The sequence below is a fragment of the Beta vulgaris genome, chromosome 4 (genome assembly GCF_026745355.1).
Source record: "Beta vulgaris subsp. vulgaris cultivar EL10 chromosome 4, EL10.2, whole genome shotgun sequence".
In the NCBI taxonomy this organism is placed as follows: Eukaryota; Viridiplantae; Streptophyta; class Magnoliopsida; order Caryophyllales; family Amaranthaceae; genus Beta; species Beta vulgaris.
The window spans coordinates 13,540,558-13,565,505 of record NC_079205.1 but is presented as its reverse complement, the minus strand read 5'-3'; the positions used below and the strand labels follow the sequence as shown (position 1 = coordinate 13,565,505).

The following is a 24,948-nucleotide window of genomic DNA, read 5'->3' as shown; positions in this document are numbered from 1 at the left end:
ACTAATAATAAGGAAGAACAAGAACAACCACGAAAATAATGAAATAAAAACTGAACCTTCAAATTAAATTGAATGTAAAGTACCTTGAATGTTATCGGAATCACAAACTATGATTAATTAATATCAAATCTCGATAAAACTAAAGTGTTTATGTCTCTAGTATAAACCCTAGCAATAACTCTCCAAACTCTAGAATAAAGCATAAGTTAAAAACTAAAAACAAAACTATCGTTTTTTTTTATAATAAAGCTCGAATTTCCTTTCTGAAAACGAAGGGTGCGGGCGCACCAAAAGGAGGTGCGTGCGCACCTCATTCTTCTGCTTGAAAATTGGGATTTCTCGTCAAATGGTGCGGGCGCACGTTGTGATGGGTCGTGCACCAATGTGGTGCAAGCACACCTTATGTTTGTGTTTTGTCTTCTGAATCTGCTGAAGGTGCGGGCGCACCACTTTGTTGTGCGGGAGCACCATTGTGTGCGGGCGTCTCCAGCTCCATGCGGGCGCACCTCCAAGTTCCCTCGATTTTTGTAGCTCATTCCTTAAGCCATATATCGCAATACTCGGCCTCGAAAAGGGTCATACATGAAATGAAAACACGAGAAAATATGGTGAAAGCATATGTACTATAAATTCGATCAAAACAGATCGAAAATCTAGCAAAATGTCACTATGATGAATCAATGAATAAAGAGGATCAAACTAAACCAAAAAGAGGTCATAAAGTGCGTTAGAAACGCACTTATCACCCCCTCCTTAACCAAGTATGGATTCGTCCCTGGATGGAAGTCAGTTGGTGGAAATCAAATATATAAGCTTGAGGAAAATGTTTGGAATTTTTTAAAAGTTGGAGTAAAGCATAAAAATCGAAATAAAAAAAAACACAAATATATAACATAGCGGTAGAACTAGAATGTTTTTTATTTATAAAAGAATAACATTAATTAATTGATTCAAAGTCCTACGACATCTACAATAAAAGTAAAAACTAAACAAATACATATCAAAATGAAACAAATACAATTATAATATTACAAAACCACAATTGTTGAGTAGATGCAACACTTATGAAAACCCTCGTTTTTCACATTGCTGTCTGACGCAGCCTTGTGCAAGCGGGTATGTCGATCTTTTGTAGTTTTGAAGTAGAAACGAAGTCTTGACATCTGTTGCAACTCCGCACAAATTTCAATCAACAAATCAACATCTTGAATTACACAAAAACCCAAAAACAAAGTCTCTCACATGGAGAGAGATAAAAAAACCTAATATACTGGTAGATATAACTTAATATATGGATAGAAAAACTCTACATTAAATAGAGACTGAAGTTTATTAGAAACATAAATATAAAAAAAAATTAGTAATAAAAGGAGAAAAGGAGCTTATCATTGTCTGGAAATCACCAAGTTGAAAATTAGGGTTTTGTGGAATAGTGGAAGAGGAGAGAAAAGATAAAAAAAAAGAGAGAGGAGGCGGAATGTAGTACTCCCTCCGTCCCATAATATAGTGCTTATTTCATTTTTGGTGGTCAAACTTTAAAATTTTTGACCGAATATTCTCATTTGTATATATAAAAAAACATATTCATGTAGGATCTTGTTTGATTCGTCTCAATGTGTAGTTTCATAATATCAACTTTTTATATTTTTTTATTAATAAGGAATTGAAGATATTAAAGGTCAAAGTTACGTTTTGGAGACCGTGAAAAAAGAAACAAGCACTATATTATAGAACGGAGGGAATACTTAGAAATTAGAATGCTTAAAAACATGGCACTCGAATTTTTCAAAAGTCAAAAACTGTAGTAAACCAAAATTTCGGAAGGAAATTTCAAACTCTAGGTAGGAAGCGGGAAGTATTCCCACGTCAGCAATCCGCAATACCACAATCCGTGTACACCACACTCTAATCAAATCTCCACCTTCGATTAACTCCATCATCAACGGCTCTCACCTACTTCTTCAATCTCTTCATTTCCACCACTCTTCCCTCCTCACCCCAAAATTCCCTATATAAACCTCATTCTCCTCCAAACATCTTCATCCCGCCTCATTTCTCAAACTCAAATAATATACTCTCTCTCCCAAATCTCATTCTCCAACCTCCCTCTTTTTTTACCCACTCTCTCTCCTCAAACAATGGCTCGTACTAAGCAAACCGCCAGAAAATCCACCGGAGGAAAAGCTCCAAGGAAGCAACTCGCCACCAAAGCTGCCAGGAAATCAGCCCCGGCAACCGGAGGAGTTAAGAAGCCTCACAGATTCAGACCTGGAACTGTTGCACTTCGTGAGATCAGGAAGTACCAGAAGAGTACTGAGCTTCTTATCAGGAAACTCCCATTTCAGAGGCTTGTTAGAGAAATAGCTCAGGATTTCAAGACTGATCTTCGTTTCCAGAGTTCTGCTGTTGCTGCTCTTCAAGAGGCTGCTGAGGCTTACTTGGTTGGTCTCTTTGAAGATACTAACCTCTGCGCTATTCATGCTAAGAGGGTTACTATTATGCCTAAGGATATCCAGCTTGCTAGGAGGATTCGAGGTGAAAGAGCTTAATTTCATGTCTAATGGAATTGATTTGGTTCTTTAGGGTTAGGATTTTGTTGTTTTAATGGTGTAGGTTGATGATAATTGAAAATCTTTAAATTAATATAGCTACTTGATGTATTTTGTAGTTATTTGTAGGGTGATGATTAGTCAATGAAATTATTGACAGTTTAATTCTGCTAATGAATATATCCCTTTGATATTTTATGTTCTCTGATCTATTTTGCTTTCAAGATTTATGTTTTTAGCACTTGTTTTTAGATAAAGTTTCCATTTGAACCTGATATCTGTTCTTCTGTAGGTGGGATTGGATTGAATTAGTTTATTCTGTTTGTATGTTGTTACCAATTTCTGGAAGTCTGAGATTGCTTTGCTGATGTATAATTTCATAAGCTTATAATGAGTTGTTAGTTGTGTGTCTTAAACTAGTGAACTTTAGTAAAATCTACAAATTTCAGCAGGTTTTGCTCCAGATTTTCCCATGATAACTCTTGTGAATTTGTTGATTTGGGAAATTACAAGGATGACTTACTTGTGATTTCATTTTTGGGTACAAGTATTTGCCGACCTTTATGTATGCCTGCGGCTGAGGTTAACTATTTTTGGGGTTTTGAAACTCTGCAAAAATATGGTAAACCAGCAAAGTTTTATCTCTTAGACTACAGTGTTGGACTTGTATGACTGTATCGAATGTTTTTCAGGACATCTCTTGTATAGTATGCCAAATTCTTTATTTGAAGCTATTAAGAAGCAAAAATTTAGTAAGAACCTTGTTTGCGAGTTAGAAACTAATGGCCTATTGGCCGAATCCTTATCATTTGTTCATCCTTTAACCTTACTATTTGTCTGCAATGTTTCATGTTCAGCAGTATATAATTTGGTGGCGATATCTTGTCATTTGCCTTAAACTCTTATGTACGAGACATGACATTATCAAATGTCAAATGTGTTTATGCTACTCAAGAGCGACTTTTACCAAACCGTTTCCTTTTGAGTTTTGACTATTAGGAAATGTGATTGTTTCAGAAAGACAATTTCTGACTGATAGCAAGGAATTGGGTGAAAACACATTTGATGAGAGTGTTATGTTTGATACTATCAATCTAACAAGTTCAGATTTGGATTGTGAGGTAGAAGCAACATATATTGTATCAATCTAACAAGTCAGATTTGGATTTTGAAGTAGAAGTAGCATATGTCGTATCAATCTAACAAGTTAATAGTGCAGAAAGTGGCAATCAGGGCGTGAAGTCTTGTACTAGGGGTCCTGGATACAAGCTGAAATTTCACTATATACGGATATACCATCACTCGGTGTGTTCTTTACATTTGATTAAGAAATAGCGAGCCAAAGTAATAGTAAGTTAGTAACTAATACAGTTAAACGTAGATGCCACTAAAGTTGTTAAGATTGAATCATAGAATATTTTCAGTAAACTAAAGTCGAAAATTACTCTGCCCAATACACATGGACTCTAAACAACCGACCTCTGGGAATACAGTCTGATCTAGTACGAAAGATAGACTCAGAGCATTCAAGAATGTTACCCTTAATGGAGATAAAACTTGTTCAAATCTTACTACAAAATAGGTGAAGTAAGCTACCAATAACATCCAATGCTAACTTAACAAAATCTACCAATAATATGGTTAGCACCTGAAGTTAGAGATCGAATACATTCAACGGGAAATGGTTGGTCACTAGAAAATATTAGTGATTAAAACTTGAAAAATCCACTGCCCATTTAGCGTCTAAACAAAATTACATCATGACTTCATGAGCATTAGCAAAACGATTGCTTGCTCTTGGTCACTGTTTCTGCCTCGAAAATAGTCAAAGAACTGTTGTGTGGTTAGAGAGACTAAAATCCCAAGTTGGAGTATAATCCCAAGTCTTGTCATTTGAGCTCCTTTAAAACAAGGAAAACTGGCCCGACGCTATTTCCAAAAAGTCCTCTCCGACGCTCAAGTCAGTATTACTAGAGAGAGAAAGTGAGTAATTGTACAGAGATATGATCTGGTTTTATTAGCTGAGAATTGAATACTTGTTCATTGATTGGGTATGCTACTTTTATAATGTTGATCTTATTGGGGAACATCCATATTTTTAGGAAAGCTGTCTACCTTTTATGGTTGTTAAATCGGAAGGAACTACAAGAGGGGGGTGAATTGTAGTGTGAAACTTATTGCCCAAATAATGCGGAATTTAAAACATAAGCAATAAGGAACTCAAAGTGCAAGAGAGATTTTTACGTGGAAACTTCTTGTCTCAATACAAGAAGAAAAACCACGACCTCTTTAGGATTTAAACTCTTTACTATAATAGGGAACCTCCTCTGTTACAACCTATTACATGCGCAAGTTCCACTCGGAACTCCAACTCTCTCACAAGTTCCACTCGGAACTTTGACTCTTTAGACTTAACTCTAAGTCCCTTAAGAGTTCCCACAACTCTTTACAACAGGTTTATTCAAACCCTTCACCCCTGGATAGACTTCACCCCAAGTCTACGCATAAACAACAAGAACTTACTCAAGTTCCTAACTCGAACTTGATACAAGAATTCACTCAAACCCTTGAACCCCAAACTCAAATACAGACAATTGACAATTTGGTCTAACTCTAGTATATAGAAACTGAATAACTGTAAAGGAACATGACACTCATAGGAACTTGAAACTCGATCACAGGAACTGACTCAAACAAGGAATAGAAAATATAATTCTTTTGTAACGTTATTGCTTAAGCCAAACCTTATGGAATGACATAAGTCTGACACCATGGAAAGACACTAGTCAGACACTATGGAATGACACCAGTCAGACACTATGGAATGACACTAGTCAGACAACTTAAAATAAATACATAAGCCTCTATTTATAGTACGCTCAAGACTTGAGCACTACTTCCACTTATTTCTCCACTAACCCATGATCAGTAAGTTGGGAGAAACTTGGGGAAGAACCAGTCAAGTTTTTTGGGCACTACTTATGTCACGTTTATAATAAAGCAGTTAGAGTAAAAATAGGAAACAAAAAGAAAATAAATACTTGGAGAAAAAACAATGTTTTATCAAAATATAATCCAAGAGATATTTTTCCAATTATTTATTTTCTTATGCACAAATATTTTACTGAAAATTTTTTCATAAACTTGACATAAGTACATGAGTTCCTATTCGTACAGGAACAAGTTTCAACTTGCGTCAAGTTCCTGTGCGTACAGGAACTCGCGTCAAGTTCCTGTGCGTACAGGAACTCGCATCAAGTTCCAACTTGCGTCAAGTTCCTGTGCGTACAGGAACTCGCATCAAGTTCCAACTTGCGTCAAGTTCACGTGCGTACAGGAACTCGCGTCAAGTTCCTGTGCGTACAGGAACTCGCGTGAAATTCCTATTACTCACAAAACTCATTATACGTAATATATATCAAGGTTTTTATTTTTCAAGAACTAATAAGATAAGATTAAATGAACTAAAGATATAAAATTAGTATCCTAAATTAAAATCCATTTTATTAAAAACTATTTTATTTAAAACTTATCTTTTATTTAAAAACTAAAACTTATCCTAAAACAACTAATGTATATTATTTAAAAACAATTAATCAAGTAGAGATTTATTAAGAAACGTAGTCTAAATAAATCCTACAGATTAAGATAATAATATACAATATACTCAATGACTCTTAATTATGTTTGACTCTAAGTTCCATAAGTTCCTTTTGACACCTTGTTCCATTACCTTTCACGTTTCCATATACTTACATAAATCTTAGAAAATAAACTCATATTTTCTGCCTTCATGTTCCATGCTGCTCCAACTCAAGAACCGCATGTTGATAACTCCACCTCTGGAACTCTTCGACGTGCTAGTTTGTTTAAGGAACTTTGCACTTATAATTCCTGCTGCTCAGGTACAGTCGCTGTCGCTGCTCGGGAATCTCTTGTTTCAACTTTGAAACTTTAGGAACGACTCCCATTCAGGAACTCTTCCACGCAGGAACTGCTCCCATTAAGGAACTCTTCCACGCAGGAATTGCTCCCATTAAGGAACTCTTCCACTTAGGAACTGCTCCTACACAGGAACTGCTCCTACACAGGAACTGCTCCTACACAGGAACTGCTCCTACTCAGGAACTTCTCCAGCTGAGGAACTGCTCCTACTCAGGAACTACATATCCAATGTTCCTCTTAGGATATACCTAGGAACTGCTCTTTTGTGTTCCTTCTAGGGACTCTTCTAGGAACTTTGACTTTCTTTGGATTTCTTTCTCAGGAACTTCACTTATTGGATTTCGTCTAGGAACTCCTCATGATGTGATATATTTAACCTTCCATGACTTGTTCTATGTTAATGTAATATGCACATCTCAAACACACATGTTAGTTAGATAATCATCATTTGTTTATAATCATCAAAACACTACATGACTCAACAATAAAGCTTTTTTCACCTCAAGAGTTCGTGGGCCCTCTGGGCCACACTGTGCTAACCTTTTACGTGGACTTTATGAAATACTACTTGACCAGATTATGGACCCAAACAACTAACCCCACGCTGTCTGGCTATGGACTTACCATTCCCGCCAAAGGCGATTACTCAACGGAATTCCAAGTTTTGCTTTACATGCCGATAAGCTAGGTGGGTCTCGAGAACTATTGGGCATTGTTTCTCCGTCTCCGGATATGGGCCGTGGGAGCGACTTCGAGCGATCCCGAGAGGGAAACATCTCCCGCTAAATCCAAGGTAGGGATCGTGGGATTGATCCCGAATAATCCACAGAGAGGGGGGAATCCTATTTCTCCGAGTTGGTATGTCAACTTTGAGCTCGGACCCTTAGCAAGCCTGAAAAAGGAGGGGGCCCTCCCTCCCCGATTCGGTGCATCCGCCCCGGGCTCGGGTTCCTAGTGATCCCGAGAAAGGGAAGGACTCGGCTTCCCCGAGTCAATGCGTTAACCCCGGGCTTGGACCCCTAGTCATCTCGAGAGAGTGGGGAGGACACATGCTTCCACAAGTCGATATGTCAATGCCGGGGTTTAATTAATGAGGTATTTAGCCTTTTTTAGGTTAAGTGTCGAGCCCAAGGCCGAGAAGGGTCGTGCACCAACTCGTGGGCTAATGAACCCTTCCATTGGAATCCCGAGTTGGGTAGAGAGGTATATAGCCATTTTTTGGCTACGTCTTAATTCCCCTGGCTAGGTCGACAAGGGTAATACACCAACTGAGGGGCCAATGAACCCTTCTATGGGAATTCCGAGTTGGATAGAGAGGTACTTAGCCAAAAATTGGCTAAGTGCTAAGCCCTATGGCTAGGCCGAGAAGAGTAACCCACCAACTCCAGGGGGCAATCAGCCCTTCTATGAGGATCCCGAGTTGGGAAGAGAGGTACTTAGCCATTTTTTTGGCTACACAAGGGAAAAAAAAAGGAAGGGATGCGCAAGAAGGGTTGCGCTTTTTCTAAAAGCGCAGCCCTACTAGTGAAGGGCTGCGCTTTTCTTCAAAAGCGCAGCCCTACATAGCAGAAGGGCTGCGCTTTTGAAGAAAAGCGCAGCCCTTCACTTAGTAAGGTAGCGCTTTTGGAAAAAGCGCAACCCTTCTTAAAAAAATTTGAAATAAAAAACTCGGGGGCTTCAAATATTGAGCGGGCTTTGTCAAATATATTATCCCTCATTCTCTCTCCTCTCTCACGTCCCTCCTCCCTTTTCCTCCTTCTCTCATGTCCCTCCTCCCTTTCCTCCTTCTCTCTCATCCTCTCTTCTCTCTCAAAGACTCCCAGAAAAGTTGCGATAAAAAGTCTGAAATGATTTGCACTAATCATGCCGACGGAGTCCGATTGCCTATTGTGATACCTTTTCGGAAGCGGAACAGGCCAACGAGTCAAACACACTGCTATGCTGTGACGTTTAGGCTTTTTATTAAGCCATCCGAGTTCGTTTAAGGCTCAAAATAGGCATTTTAAGTAATTCTGAATTATTTTTCCTTAATTATGTATTAGGGTTTTGTTTTATGTATTTAAACATCATTAGGTTAATGTTTGGAGGTAGTTTTTGTATTTTCAGATCTATAATTTCTTAATCTTTGTTTTGATTAATGTTCTTGTATTTTCAGATCTATAATTTCTTCTCTTCTGTATATTAGTTTTTGTTCCTTTTCTTTTTTTTTGTTTTGGGTTTAGTTGCATTGTAGATCTATAATTTCTTCTCTTCTGTATATTTGGGTTTAGTTGCATTGTAGATCTATAATTTCTTCTCTTCTGGATTTGGATGGTTAACTTTAAAATTTAATGCAAATGTTAAAATTCAGAAAATGTGAGATTAATAGTAAAAAAATGTCGAATTTTTATTTTTATTTTTATTTTTTATTTTTGGTAGGAAGGGCTGCGCTTTTTAGGTAAAAGCGCAGCCCTTCTAGCTTAGAAGGGCTGCATCCCTTCCTTGTGAAGGGTTGCGCTTGTCTAGCGCAACCCTACTTAAAAAGTGAAGGACTGCTATTGAAAGGGCTGCTGTCAAAAAGCGCAGCCCTATAGGCCTTTTTCAGCGCAACCCTTCTTCATTTTTCCACTAGTGCTAAGTGCTGAGCCCCCTGGCTAGGCCGAGAAGAGTAATGCACCAATTTGGGCGCTAATGAGCCCTTTTATGAAAATCCCGTGTTAGCTAGAGAGGTACAGAACCATTTTTGGCTAAGTGCTGAACCCCCTAGCTAGGTTGAGAAGGATAACGCACCAACTCGAGGGCCAATGAGCCCTTCTATGGGGATCCCGAGTTGGGTAGAGAGGTACTTACCCTTTTTTTTTGGCAAAGTGCTGATCCCCCTGGCTAGGCTGAGAATAGGGCTGGCAAAAACTAACCCAACCTGATAACCCGACCTGAAACTGACCTGAAAATTCCGGGTTTGGGTTGAGATTTTTGACCTGAAAAAAAAAATGGGTCGACCCAACATGACCTGAAAATATAATGGGTTAGGTTCAGGTTGACTTTTTGAACCTGAAAATAACCCGAAATGACCTGATTTAAAAATAATTTATATTATGTCAGGTTAGCCCTTAGTTGGTTAGGTTATAATATTGGGCCAAGCCCAACTCACTTCAAAGTTCAACCTGAAAATTCCGGCTTTGATTGTTGGAACTTAAACATGTTACATGTATAGTACCTTTCTGAATTAAACTAGCAGTTCTTTTTACCATTGGATATTTAGATTTTTATTTCAGGTCATTTTGGGTTGGTTTCGGGTCAACCCGAAAAATATAAGGTCGGGTTTGGGTTGAGGTTTTCGACCTGAAATATAAATCAGGTCGGGTTTGGGTCAGGGGTAAGTGACCTGAAATATAAATCAGGTCAACCTGAAACTGACCCAACCCGACCTGATTGCCAGCCCTAGCTGAGAAGGGTAATCACTAGTAGAATAAATGCTATTTGTTGCGGTTAAAAAGTGCCCTATTGCTGCGGTTTAGGGGGCGCAACAATTAAGGGCGCAACAATAGGTATTAATTATATTGCTGCAGTTTTAAACCGCAGCAATATTTGAACACATTGCTGCGGTTTTTAAGCCAAACCGCAACAATATGTCCTTGCCAGGTAAATTTTTTTTTTTTTTTTGGAATTTTGCAATTAAATTTAAAAGATTAAAACCATGCCACTAACTCATTCACTATCCACCAAATTCGCAAACAAATAGGAGATGAAATGACATGAATCTTATTAATATTTAAAGATAAAAAACTATTACACTTTAATGACTAATTACAAAAATTATAATAAAAACAAAAAATAAAAAACTGATCTTAAAAAACGAAAAAAATAAAAAAAACTACAAACACAACCAGATCTAAAAAAAATGAAAAAAAAGCGAAAAAAAATAATCCTAAAACGAAAAATTACAAACAGATCAGTCAGATCTAAAATAAAAAATTAAAAAAATCGTTTCTCGCAGCTCTAAAAAAACCTACTTCTCGACATTGATCGTTTCTCGCTTCTCTGAAAAAACATTTCTCGCGGCTCTGATAAAGAACCACATCTGAAAAATGAAACTATTGATGAAGGACGATTCAAAAATCTGCTTCTCGACGATGAAGGACGATTCAAAAACCTGCTTCTCGACGATGAAGGACGATTCAAAAACCTGCTTCTCGACGATGAAGGACGATTCAAAAACCTGCTTCTCGCGGCTCTGATGAAGGACGATATGAAAAACGAAACCCATCGAGATGCGAACCAACCACTCACGAACGAACCACTCACGCTTGTTCGTCGCGTCTCACGAACGAACCAACCACGAACGAACCAACCACTCACGAACGAACCACTCACGAACTAAAAATTCATCACTCACCCTTGTTCGTCGCATCTCAGACGCTCACGAACGAACCGAAAAAACGCAGAGGTGTGCGTGGAAGAGGGAGGTGAGCGTGGAAGAGAGGAAGAGAGAGAGAGAGAGAGAGAGAGAGAGAGAGAGGAGAGAGAGTGAAATCTAAAGAGGGGCGTGGAAAGTGAAGAGAGAGAGGAAGAGAGGAAGAGAGGAAGAGAGGAGAGAGAGGAAAACTGAAAAAGGGGCGTGAAAACTGAAGAGAGAAAGGAGGGTTTAAAACCCTAGGTGATTTTTTTATTATTAAGTTTAAAAGCCTATTGCTGCAAAACCGCAACAATAGGTTGAAATAATAATTTTTTATATTATTTTAATGTATTGCTGCGGTTTTTGTGAGAAACCGCAGCAATATGAGTGCTCAAATTTTTTTAAAATAATTTCGTTCAAACCAAATTGCTGCGGTTTTCTATCGAAACCGCAGCAATATGGTAATTTTAAATTTTTTCTTTTCTTTTTACGTGATATATTGCTGCGTATGGGTAAAACCACAGCAATACCACCGCAGCAAAAAGCAATTATTCTACTAGTGAATGCTCCGACTCGTTGGCTAATGAGCCTTTCTATGAGAATCCCGAGTTGGGTAGAGAGGTACTTAGCCATTTTATGGCTAAGTGCTGAGCCCCCTTGTTAGGCCGAGAATGGTAACACACCAACTTGAGGGCCGATGAGCCCTTCTATGAGAATTCCGAGTTGGGTAGAGAGGTAGTTAGGCATTTTTTTGGTAAAGTGCTAATTCTCCTGACTAGGTAGAGAAATGTAATGCACCAACTCGGGGTTAATGAACCTTTCTATGGGAATCTCGAGTTGGGAAGAGAGGTACTTAGGCATTTTTTTGGCTAAGTGTTGAGCCCGCTGGCTAGATCGAGAAGGATAACATACCAACTCGCGGGCCAATGAGCCATTATATGAGAATCTCGAGTTGGGTAGAGAGATACTTAGGCATTTCTTGGCTAACCATAGTAGATGGTTGTAGTCGAGCCACTTGGACTTTTTAATCACACAACAAGCTTCAAGTTGCTGCAACTATTACAAATTTCTTCAAAATGGTAGAAACACAGTTTGCAAAGTTAGTGAAGACATTGAGATCATGTAACTCCCCGACTTTCGTATATCCTTATTAAGCTAACTAATCAAGATTAGCAACTGGAAAACTTAACTTAGTCGACGCGTTGCCGTCGTACTTTCCACTAAGGGAAAATACAAGGCGACATTTAACATTAACTTATACGGATATTACTTAGATTTGTCACTCTTTATCGAAGCACTCTAATAATATATTTATATTCTCTAGAAATTTTGGCAGAGTCTCCTTTGTAAATTGAACAACCCAAAATGGGAAAAATGCTTGTGAAACCTGTTACAAATAAATATTTCCAAATCCATAACTCAACGCTTCTGCGAAGCAGCATCTAGAGTAAAGCATGAGCACTGTTGCGCATCTAGAACTATAAATAAAACCAACTCATTAATTATTATCTAATACAAAGTGGACGTCCTCGCCTCAAAAGAAACATAAAACCAAAATAGTTGAACTTTTAGCACATGACTGCTTCTACCTTGGAAGAGGTGCTCCATGATTCCAACCTGAAACTAGTGTAACACTGCCACCCACCAAGTGACAGGCCACAGTAGTGACGAAACAAAACATTTGACACACATCAACACAACGCTGAGTACTAACCCATAAAACATTCTTAATATATGCTTTGGTGTCTACAACTCCCATGTAATAATCATGTTCACACTAGTCATAACCATATTACAACCACATAGCAACATTAACATCGATGCATAACTTAGTCCATCTTTATTCTTTCATTCATTCGTCTTTTACTTGTCACAACTTCAACACGTTAACCAAGCTTAGCATGGAAGAATCACATAACTGTCTTTAATCCTTTCTATAAGTATTTAGTACATTTCATTGTGATGCTTTCATATATCGACTCCTTATCAGGAATTTAAGATAACATGATAATATTCTACAACTTTAATTTGTTGCTTTGATGTTTTGCTAGCAACTCATAACAACACATATAACTTAATGCAATTGATACAGTACCTCACCCTTGTAATACCCACTTAGGTGGTCCCCATCAATGTAGATTTTCCTGTCTAGACTCCATATATGGTCAAAATGAACCAAAGATTGAGTTCGGGGTGAGGGTACAACACAGTCAGGAACCATGTTTCCCGTTGATGGCCTCTATTAAATATCGATACATGTCAATTTATATACAATAGACTAAAAAAAAACTTTTTGAACACCCTAAAAATAAATTAGTCTAGGTTGGTTTAGAAAACACATAAAAAAACTAATTTTTAGTGATATTATGCAATCAATTTATAAGGAACCTAGCAAGTTATCCAAATTAATCTGATCAATATTAGAACAGTTCTTTAGGTCTTTGATTAACAAAAATAACATATGGGTGATAAAAGTAATAAAGCGGGATAATCATATAGTATGCATAGAATTATTAGGCAAGCATATAGTAATGTATAAATATGAATTATAAAATACGAAGATTAAATAAAGTATAGAAAAGGGATTAAAATGTACAAAAGCACGATTTTTATATTAAAGATCTACATCATGAAAGAAATAGTTAGTAACTTCAATATAAAAATAATTAATTTATTCAAGGAACCTCATGATTATACCTTGGCTTGGGTCTGCGAGATTGACAACCTTCAGGACAAACAATTATGAAGCCAAAAAATCTGAATGTATAAAAGATTTAGATTTGAATGTGTTTGTGTTTGAAAGTATGAATTTTTGTAGGGAGGTTTTGTAGTTTGTAGAGAGGTTCGTAATATATTCATCGAGTTCGAAGTGTGTTAATGTGAAAAATTCGTTCTTTTCATATGGGAAAACGACATTGCACCTCACGCGCTAGTTGCGTCTGGCGCATGCTGATGTGTCCAAGCGCATGACGCGGCATGCCCAGTAGAAAGCGTACACGTGGTACGCGCTTTAAAAAAGATAAGAAAGCTGGCGCACAGCACAGTGTGTGGCACAAATCCACGTATTAGGAAAAGCTACGTCTGGCGCAAAGACGTGCACCAGGTGCAAGCTGGTGCGCTAGGCGCACCAGCCTGACTCTTGATGTGTCATTGCCAGCTTTTGTAAAACGCATTTTAAAATATTTTCTTTTGTCCTTTAGTTCTGAAAATCTGATTTTACGGGATAAAATCTGATTTTAATTATAAAAAATATCTTTTAAAAATAGTTATTTATTATAAATAAAACAATTAATTATTATTAAACAATTAATTAGGCTTTTCAAAAAATTAAGCTCAAAATACAATTAACTATCATGAATAATTAATTTGGCTTTAGAATAGGACTTCAACACGTTTTGAAATGGTTATTAAATGGCTTTTCAGTTTGCTCTGTCCTTTGGTCAGACCAATTAAGACCACGACATGTTCATCATTGAATCCTTGAATGAGGAGACATGATTACGTGTCTACAATAAGGGGAACAAGTTGCAGCAGGTTTCTTAACCACTGCTCATGTTTCAAGTTTAGAGTAACTGGTAGAAGTGCTTACAAAGACACTTCTCTCTTTTCAGCATCATTCTATTTATTCCAAGTTTGGTCTTGCTTCCCAATTCCAGCTTGAAGGAGGTGTAGGTTGTATAAGTTATATTGTAAGTATAAAGTTAGTAAATCAGTTAGAGTTGTAAATAAAGTTTGTTAGAAGCTTAGTTCAGCTAGTAGCCTAGCTCAGAGTTAGTTACTCTATAAATGACAGGTTGTAATGATGATCGAGCTAAACTTGATTCTATTTTTCTGATTGAATGAGAAAGTTACAATTCATTCTTTCATTCTCTCTTTCCTATACCTAAGTGTGGCCAATGGTTGATCCAATTTATGGATCATGAGGAGAGAGGCAATAAAAGTCATTAAAGAAATAGGAGAGAGAAGAAAAAGAGGAGAGAAGGTGGATGCTCAGATCGTTATAACGATCTCAAGCTCCCTTGGCAAAGGTGAGTTCATCACCACATGGCACAAGGTGAAAGGAAGATGAAAATGAAGTGGGCCCCACCTCTGCTGCATGGCAAATATCCAACCCTCCTTATTTCTCCAATCTAATGGCTAGGATTGCACATAATTATTAACGTTGCAAATTTTTACATTGGACATATTGGCAGTTTAAAAAATATTTTTTTTTTAAAAAAAACACCAACGGCTGTATTTTTTTTTTGTCTATAAATAGAGACCAATATTGAGTTATTTCTACACAACTTATTTTTGAACTCATTTTGTTATTGAAAGTCATATTTGTTTCCTTTCATCATTTATCCACCCCACAAAAATAAATTCTCTCCTAATAAAGATTAATTATTTTTTAATCACTAACATAAAATTATTTACATTCAATAATCATTAATTAATTCTTAAATAATTCATAATAAATAAAAAAAAGATGGGATGGGAAGGAGATTGAGGAGAGAGAATATATGGTGGGGTATGGTAGAAAGTATGAAAGAGAATGTCAAGATCTAAAATTATAGATCAACTATTGGGGGTGAAGAGATCATAAAAATCAATTGTAGATCATGAATGATGTGGAAGAGTGAGAAATTAATAAAGTAATTAATAATCCCAAATTTAAGATCATCCATTGGCCATGCTTTAAAGAAAAAAGAAACAATTGTGGTGAGCCTAAAATATAGATACAGTTGATGACTTAAAAGGGCTCACATGTAAACTATTAGGATTAACTCATCAGTGGGCCGATAGAAACGACCAAGAGGGTCCAAATCGCGTGTGGGAAATAATGGGCCTCATAAAGTCATAACTACCATTTAGTAGTAATAGAAAGAAAAGAAAAGAAAAGTTAAATAAAGGGGGGAATCAATTCATCATCATTAACATAAAACTCACACACGGCTGAAGCCTGAAAGTATTAAAATTTAAAAGGCCCAACTTTACGGGTAGATTATATTAATATTTTATTATTCAGATAATTAGATGTCGAGAGGAGATAAAATTGAATTATTTTGGAAAAAGAAAAAAAAGGAGTGTGGGGGCAGCTTTTGAATACATGTGTTGTCTTTATCTTGTGTTAAATGCTTGGTCAAATAAGTTAGTGGTAATGAGTCTTGACCCACTTTAACATCATTTTCTCTTTGGAGTTTGGAGTTACAGAATAGTGGAGTAGGGAATGGATGAGTTTTATTTTAGGATGAGCATGGTACCACCCATGTGACCCTCTCTCCTAATTATAAAAGTAATGCCTTTTAACTTTTAAGTCGCTGTCTCTACTTCTCAGCGTAATCAATACACCTTTCACCTTTGCTATAATATTATGGCTGACTGACTATGTACTATGTACTTATGTAGTATGTACTCTTGTAGTCTTGTTCATTTCCCAGTGTAAATTGAAAGAGATGAAGTTTTGGATGTGGCTACATGTGACATGTCAATTGTCAAATGCCACATTTTGTATGGGGTTTTTGTTATCTTAAATGAATTTTTTTTTGACATCGAGAAAATTTACATTAATTAAAATGCGAGTATAGGTTAATGCTAATACAATCAAACATATACAAATGAAAACAAAAATGAGCTTCACTTGCTCGTACATACTTTATGAAGAGAAAACTAATTATTTCGTGTCCAGTCCAAATAAAGCTTGTCTTAAGTGATGGTGAGAACTTGGAAAGGGTTGGATTATATGTCTTGATGAAAAAGACGTGATATGAGAGGGAATCTGTTGAGATACAAAATCCTCACTATCTTCGAAGATAGGTTGTCGCATGAAATCTAGTAAACATGTTGAGATATAAAACCCTCACGTACGATCTTTGAAGAGAGATTGCCGCATATATATAACATCTAGTAAACTCCAATGTCTACTAGACGCTAAATCTCAAGGTCCTTGAAGAGAAATATCCTCATGAGATTCTACTGATTCAACTAATAATGAAGTCACGTCGTTTGGTGACTTCTTATCCTGCTGTGAGGGTACCCAGAGTTTAGTCTCATTAGACCGGAACTCGAAATTCATGAAGGTCATAACTTACTCCAAGTCAAATTGTAGAGCCTCCCACGAAATGCATTTTTTAATTGTGATGAAGTCTGAAGTTATCACGAGAACTTTGGGCGAATTGCATTAAAGGAATTTGCCCAACTTACATATATGAAGATCCAACCTCGCAATCTCGAAACTAGAAAAACGACGCACAACAGAGATCTTATCATCTTATCTAACACTAGAATTCCTAAAGAGACATAAACTCCATGGCCAACTCCAGGATCATTAGCTCCATTAACCAGGTTTTCTAAATCTTCCTTTGTCATAGGAAACCAAAAAACTTGTACTGCCCACCAATCATCACTTACTAGCACCCTAACATAACCATACAAAAAAAGGCAAGGGTTATTGGATCCGAAAGAAACTGAACTAAAACATAAAAATAAAACAAACATTAAACAAAATAAAAGGCCAATTACTAGATTCATACTAGCCCTCAGACGATAACACAAATTGGGGAGAGGAAGGTGAAACTTGACCAAACTAGTCGAGGGGGAAGGGGAAACTTGACCAAGACAGGGGAGGGGATCGGGGCTGGGAAAACGGGAAGGGGAAGGAGACCTAACGAACTATAGCATGGGGGATAAGGGACGCGACACAACAACTAAAGGAGGATGGGGAATCGACAGAGACACTAGGTACCGTGACGAACGTGACAGGGAAAGGGGATGACCACAAACGCAACATGGGAGGGGGAAAGGAAGACGATAAACGTAACAGGGGAAGGGGGAGGGAAACCAGACAAAGATCTGGAAAAGGGTCCTACCAACCTTGCAATGACAAAGAAAAGACAATGAAAGCAACGTCAAACACACCAGGGGAGTACGACGAAAAAAGAACAAGAAGCAGGCTCGTCGATAACCCTGCGTCCACCAGCGAACTTGCGGCTAAAAAACTTTTTCTAGGGTTTCCTTTTTGGGGTTAGAGAGAGCATTGGATTTATATGTGGCACAAGTGTTTTCAAAAAAGACCATGTTAAGATAACTTTAATGATAAGCTCTTGCTCCGTTTGCTCCATTTGCTCCGTTTTCATTTACTTGCAATAATAAGGGATCTGTTCTATTCAACTTGTTTATGTTTATCTAATTTATCTAAACATATTAGTCCGTATTAGACTTTATCTCAACTTATTAGACCTTGTTTTGCAAGAGTGTCATACCTTAATTTTGCTAAACTGAACTTATTAGTCCTTCTATGATCCTAAACTTAGTTTTTTTAGATAAGGGTTGAAAATAAGGTAAACATAACAACCTCAAAATATTCTACAAGAATTTAGGAGGGAGCAGAGATATAAAAAAATAAAAAAGAACCCTCATGTAGTACTCATGTGGTAATAGAGTGAAATAGTAGAGAATATATTGCCAAAACTATCAATGTCAGAAGTACATGCAACTTTCTAAAATGAGAAACATTGGAATTGAAAAAAAAAAAATGGAGGAGGTATGTATTTAGTTTGTGATATCACATCAATATTAGTCTTCTTTATAAGTGTTTCAGTCTTTGAAATTAAATACTCGTCTTGAGCTATTTCCCCTTGTCTAATAATTTTGCAAATAGTGTAGCATGTCTTGAGAAAGTCCCTTTGACGAATAAGTCAGCAAACAAGGTTATGGATCTTCTCAAGGTTCTATATTTTTGTTATCTGGGAATTTTAGATCGAAGAAGAGGCAAGTCAAAATATGGTGCAAAAAAAATCAAAATTGATATGAATGGAAGATGCCTCTTCTCTTTGTCTTGGTCGGTCTAGGTCCCCGTGTTAGGCCAAAAAAACTGTATGACGACAAAGAAGTTTGTATTACACCAAGAATTGACAAGCGAATGAATCGACTATTTTATCGTCAGTGGGCTCATTCTGAATTTCTTTGTACCGACCAGAAGAGCATAAGAAAAAAGCGGATCTAATACCAAAATGACTTGTGAAAGTTGATTTTCGATGAGGTTATCTTTGCCTTCAATATATTGTTGGGTTTTCCATACTATAAGTCTAAATTATAAGTGTTAAATTTAGGTAAAAAACTAATAAAAAAACCTTAAATTGTATTTTTTTTTGTCTACTAATATTTTGCTCTTTTTTTTTTTTGCTTAACCCAAATCTAAATAAGTTCAGAAGATCACAGCCTAAGGTCTGAATTCACCTTGAAATAATAGTATTCAATTAATATAAGTTTAGATTAGAAAAAATAAAGTTTTGTTCAGTAAACATTATTTTATATTAGTAAAATAAGTTCTGTTTAGTTAAAATCAGGTATGGTGAATGTGGTATAAGTACTCCTTGCAAAACCTGCTTGTTATCCGCAATTGTTTTTTCACAATTTTAAGCGCAAATATTTACTATTAATATTCTCATTTAAATATATATTAGTAAGATAAATTCATATACTAAATTAAATCTACAAATTTGATTAAACTAAATGTATATTGATGTGTTTAATGTTCAAAAATTTTTACTCCACAACCCGAGACATTTAATTATGAAGGGTTTTCATTTGGCATTGTATTCGGACAATACGATGTTATTTCCTTTAATTTTATTATTTATGTTTACTTTCTTCATTGGAATTATAGGAATTCCATTCAATCAAGAAGGAATGGATTTGGATATATTAACTAAATGTATGGTTAACTCCATCTATAAACCTTTTACATTCTAATTCGAATATTTCTATGGACTGGTATGAATTTGGGATAAATGCCACTTTTTCAGTTAGTATAGATTATTAGGGAATATTTATAGCTTTCTTTTTTTTATAAACCTGAATATTCACTGCTAATTTATTTTGACTTAATTAATTCATTTAATAAAAGAGGTCAAAAGAGAATTTTTTGGGACAAAATAATAAGTATCATATATAATTGGTCTGCTAACCGCGGTTATATAGATGCTTTTTACGCAACATCTATAATTAAGGGTGTACGAGATTTGGCCGAAATAGTTTCCTTTTTCGATAGAAGAATAATTGATGGAATTCCGAATGGTTTTAGTGTTACAAGTTTTTTTGTAGGGGAAGGTATCAAATATGTAGGAGGGGGCCGAATATCCTCGTATCTTTTTTGGTATTTATTTTATGTATCAATTTTTTTATTAATATATTACATTAATATTTAGTGTAGTTTCAGGTGAAAACATTTTTTTTATTATACCACGATAGGATCCATTTAATAAAGGATCATGTGTTTTTTGCAAATATTCCTTTTTGTTTTATCATTGCATAATGTATTTTTATCAAGTACATCTATATAAAAAAGTCATTTGTCTCGAACTGTAATTCTATTAGCAAATTTATTACTTAAGCTGTTTTTTATTTTTGCTCATTCGTATAAATCCAATAATTGTATGGTTTTTCATCATATAAGAATTTTTCTGTTGTATCCAAATAAATCTTTCTTTGTATCATTTCCCAAAAAATTGCTAAACTGGGTGGTTATGTAAAATAAATTCTTTGTTTTCCATCATTTTGACATGTATAAAAAAAATATTGTGACATTTCATTTCTTACCGCATTTTCAAATCGATTGTTTTTTATATATCGCGTTGGACGATTCCAACGTTTATAGTCGAAAAGAAGAAAAAGAAGGGGTTTTTCAAACCAGAAGAGGTTTTTATTTTCTTCTTTAAGTCTTTCTAACTTCGAAATATCTTGATTCCCAGAATAAGAAGTTGGGCTATTTTTATAGCATGCTTCTTTTAAGTCCAAGAGGATCTTTTCCGTTTCATCGATTTTGATTTTGTCCGGATCCTCCTTTTCTTCCGAAAAAAGGGAAGGAGAAGGATCTTCTTCGGTGAATCCCTCTTCTTCCTGTTTAGTCTCCTTCGTTTCTGGGGTTTCTTTCAGTTTCTTAGTAAAAATAGGTGACGGCATTCTGCCTAAATAGTAGACACAGGTAATAAAGAAGAGAATACTAAAGATTCGAGCCATATAATTTCTCAAGTTTGCCACAAGGTACTTATTAGATCTAATAGAATGATTTTGCTGTATCCAGACTAATACCAATCCAACCCATTTCATGAATAAAATGTGACCAATTAACCAACCAACAAAACTACTTGTTACAAATAACATCTTGTTGTTGCATCGAAACATATAAATGTTGACTAATCTGGCTAACATTGAACTTGGTAAAGTGAAATAGTTGAATAATTGAAAAAGGAAAATTTGTCAGAAACCACCTTTTATAATCACTTTTTTGTGAGAAACCACCTTTTAAAAAAATTTGGTTAATTAACCACCTTTTTTGTTCTTTTTTTTGTTGGAAGCCATCACTTGCCGGAATTCGGCGTTGACCTTGATTTTCCGACGTTGACCATCAGATTTTCGTTATTTTTCCCCCTTTATATTACTGCCCCCTCCCCACTCTCATCCCCGGCAACCCCCCCCCTCGCATCCCCGGCAACCCCCCTCCTCCCTCGTAACTCGCCGGCAAACACCCCCCACGACCATCCCCATCCTCCCAGCCCTAAGCCCATCACCTCCCTCGCATCCCCCGACATCTTAGGTGGAAGAAATGGCGAAAAATCTGGAAAAAAAATGGCGAAAATCTGATGGTCAACGCCGGAAAATCAAGGTCAACGCCGAATTCCGGCAAGTGGTGGCTTCCAACAAAAAAAAGAACAAAAAAGGTGGCTAATTAACCAAATTTTTTTAAAAGGTGGTTTCTCACAAAAAAGTGATTATAAAAGGTGGTTTCTGACAAATTTTCCATTGAAAAATGAGATTATTCAAGAATACACGTTGAATGCTGAGATTACGCATTGAATTTCTGCTAGTAGATCCATAATCAAAAAGTATTTGTGATTGTTTCAGAAGAAATGAAACAAAAGATAGGGTAGAGCTAGGACAGTTATTGTATGAGGTTTACCCAATGCTAGATGCAGAGGCATATAATAGATCGATATGAACGCCATGAGCTGTCCCATAATAAAACCAGTTGTTGCTGATACCTTCTTCTCGGTTCCTTCTTCTCCTTCTTCCATAACCTGAGCTCGGAGAAGGAAGAGATAAGAGGACCCTTTCTCACATTTATTTGATTAAACTAAATTATTTATAATAAGTTAACCTTTGCCCGTTCTTCTTAAAATAAGTCAACCTTTCGATTAACTATGAATAACTTAACTTTGTATCTACTTTGCTATAAATGAGTTAAATCACAATGTCATCCTATTAAAATATAACACGTATCATAATTTCAACGTCATTAACTCGTTTATAGTAGAAGTGGATATAAGGTTAACTTATTCTAAGATAATAAAAAAATTGACTTATTTTGAGAAGATCAACCAAAACTTGACTTATTAAAAATAATTTTTCCTTTAAAATATTCAAACCTACAATCATATAAACAAAAGTCGGAAGAAAAATATAAGGGAACAAGAGTTTTACAAATTAAAAGATTAATGTATGTTAGAAAGTTTGAAGTCTTTTGATTCTATATCCAAGGAGTGATCTTGGCGTAGGTCTAGTAATGCAAGTATTATCAAATTGTTCATGAATTGTAAATGGATCATTTTCACGAAAATTGCCTTAACCCTAGAAGAAGAGCTATAATTTATACGTCTAAGGTGGATTGTAGAACAGATAAAGATATATTTATTTAATATAGAGATATTATTTTATATACAATGTGATATTACTTAAACATATGTAATTTTTTTGGCAATAAGTATTCGAAGAGGACCTCTAAGTCAGCACTCTATGTCTTGCTTTAACAACTAAGTCATGGGCATGCTGAACTTCAACTCTATCAACTTTCCTAATGTCACATTTTGAGAAGTTACATCACAACTTATTTATATCAACAATGGTGACAATATCTAGATTTTGTTGTCCTTTGTTGATTGCTTGCAACAGCTGGTTTAAATCAGTGGTAGATCTAGGATTTTCAAATCGGGGGTACTATGATTAATTTGTCGAAGCTGGGGTTGTTATTTCCCCTTTGATCTAGGTATCGTTTCCTATATCCAATACGCAAATAAACTAATTACGATCTACTAAGAACTCTATAAGAAATCAAATCAATAACTAACAATCAATTAATTCAAACTAATTCATAAACACATTAAAGTTGATCCAATTCCTATATACTAGTACTAATTACTATGATATTACGGTTCAAGATTGGCCCAATATATAAATTAAAAGCAAATTAGTCTAGGAAGTAAAACAAGGGTTATATGTCTCTATTATATGGAGCCTGACTCACCGTCTAAGTGCCTTAAAAAATAAAAATCAACAACATAGCAATAAACTTTGTTTCCCTAAAGAAAACAGAGAAATTAAACTAACCGGAATCCAGTGACCAACAGTGGCAATGCTGGCAAACGTTTCCAAGCAACATCAACGATGTCGAGGGAGCGAGGTGGGACTGGGCAGTGGCGCTGGCGGTAGACGGCACTCCGACAGTTCTGGGTTGTAACGTGGCGGCGGACGGCACTCCGTCAAGCGGCATAATCTCTCATATCTGACGTTTGAGTTATGAGAAAGTGAGGACAGAGAAGTAGCGCTTCTCGTCCTCTTTCTCATACTGTTGGTCTTTTTTATTTTTTATTTAAAAAATAATTTTCATTCTGATGAAAGTTAGAAACTAGAGAAAGAGAAGAAAATAAAAGTTGAATAAGTAAAAGTAAGAAATGACAATTGTCAACTATCCTAAAGTAAGTTGAAAAGTTATACTGTTGGGTAACGCTCTTTCTTTTCTGCAAAAAGTAAAAAGTCTCCTGAGCGTACTCTCCTAAATACGGACAAAGTCAGTTTTAGACTTTTTTTTTAAAATTTCCTTTTTTTTTTGCTTCGGGGGTACTGCAGTACCCCCCACGACCCATCTAAATACGCCACTGGTTTGAATACGTTTGTATCACTATGTTACTTATTCACTTCTTGAGATGCCTCTGAGCATGGCATATGCTTCAGCTTGGAGCGCGGAAGATGCAGCTACCGAGGCATTTCCTTGAAACATAAGTAAATATGTCCTCTTATATTGTAAACACCAAAATATGATAAAATTTTGGTATCATTATCCTTGTTTATTTGAATTGGAGAAAGCTCGACTCCCACAGAGAGATGCAGCCGTGTTGAAGAGACACTTATCTCACTGGAAAACATATAGCGTACAAGGGCTACTCATACTATCTTAGATAGTATCTCCTCTCAGCAATATTGACAATTGGGTGGGTCGACTCACAGGTCTTAGTAAACCAGGTTGAGAACACGTAATCCAGACCAGACTGCTTGTTATCTAGGGTGGGTGCCTAGGGGATAGTGAGGCTTATTTGGGTGTCCCATATGAGTTTGTTACCGAGTTGGAGTGGGTTGTGTGGTAGGTCAGTCAACCAACTTCTTATTATTTATCTTTACTTTGTTTAAGTACAATGCTAAATTATGTCGATTGGATTGGGTGGGCGAGTTGGGCCGTTTTTGAATCGGGTTAATAGGCTGGGATATCACATATAATAAAAGCGGCCGGTGAAGATCGGCTGGGCTGACCCAACCTAATTGCCATGTGTAGTCACAACGTTTACTGCCAATAGATACTAGTCAAAACATAGCCACCACATACTTCTGCCAGGCGCCAAAAGCACATGAGGAGTAAGGAGCGCGCTTTACCGCAAATTAACGCAAACAAAGCAAGTCCTTCCGCCTCCCGGACCCCGGTGCGTGGAATTTCATTGATAAAGGCCACCCGTGATTCGAATGTAAACCACGCTCCAGATGTAGGCGTGGGTCAAGCATAATACTAGACTTCTTCCCATCATGAGGAATTGAAGATTGAAGACACTGTTTTAACAAATAATACTACTACACTTCTTCCCATCATGAAAATATTGTTTTAACAACTGCTACTGCTGTAAATTCTAATCCAGTGAGCCCACTAACACTAGTCTCAGGTTCCACTCACGTGCGCCTCTTTGGATCCTTTTCTGTCTCACCTTGTCCGCAGCAATCCAATCACCATCCACCCAAGAGACCAAAGACCTAACTTATTTTAAAATTAAATACAACCCA

General features: G+C 36.4%; 1 protein-coding gene across 1 annotated transcript; it reads left to right on the top strand.

Annotated features, from left to right (window-relative positions):
• Positions 1–2,034: 2,034 nt before the first annotated feature.
• LOC104891458 (histone H3.2) lies at positions 2,035–2,742 on the top strand. Its single transcript, XM_010677156.4, has one exon. It carries the CDS (start codon positions 2,139–2,141, stop codon positions 2,547–2,549), a length of 411 nt encoding a protein of 136 aa, XP_010675458.1. The 5' UTR covers positions 2,035–2,138; the 3' UTR covers positions 2,550–2,742.
• Positions 2,743–24,948: the final 22,206 nt, after the last annotated feature.

What these genes read in the sequence shown, in the direction of transcription:
- LOC104891458 (XM_010677156.4), top strand. Translation starts at nt 2,139, where the DNA reads ATGGCTCGTACTAAGCAAACCGCCAGAAAATCCACCGGAGGAAAAGCT.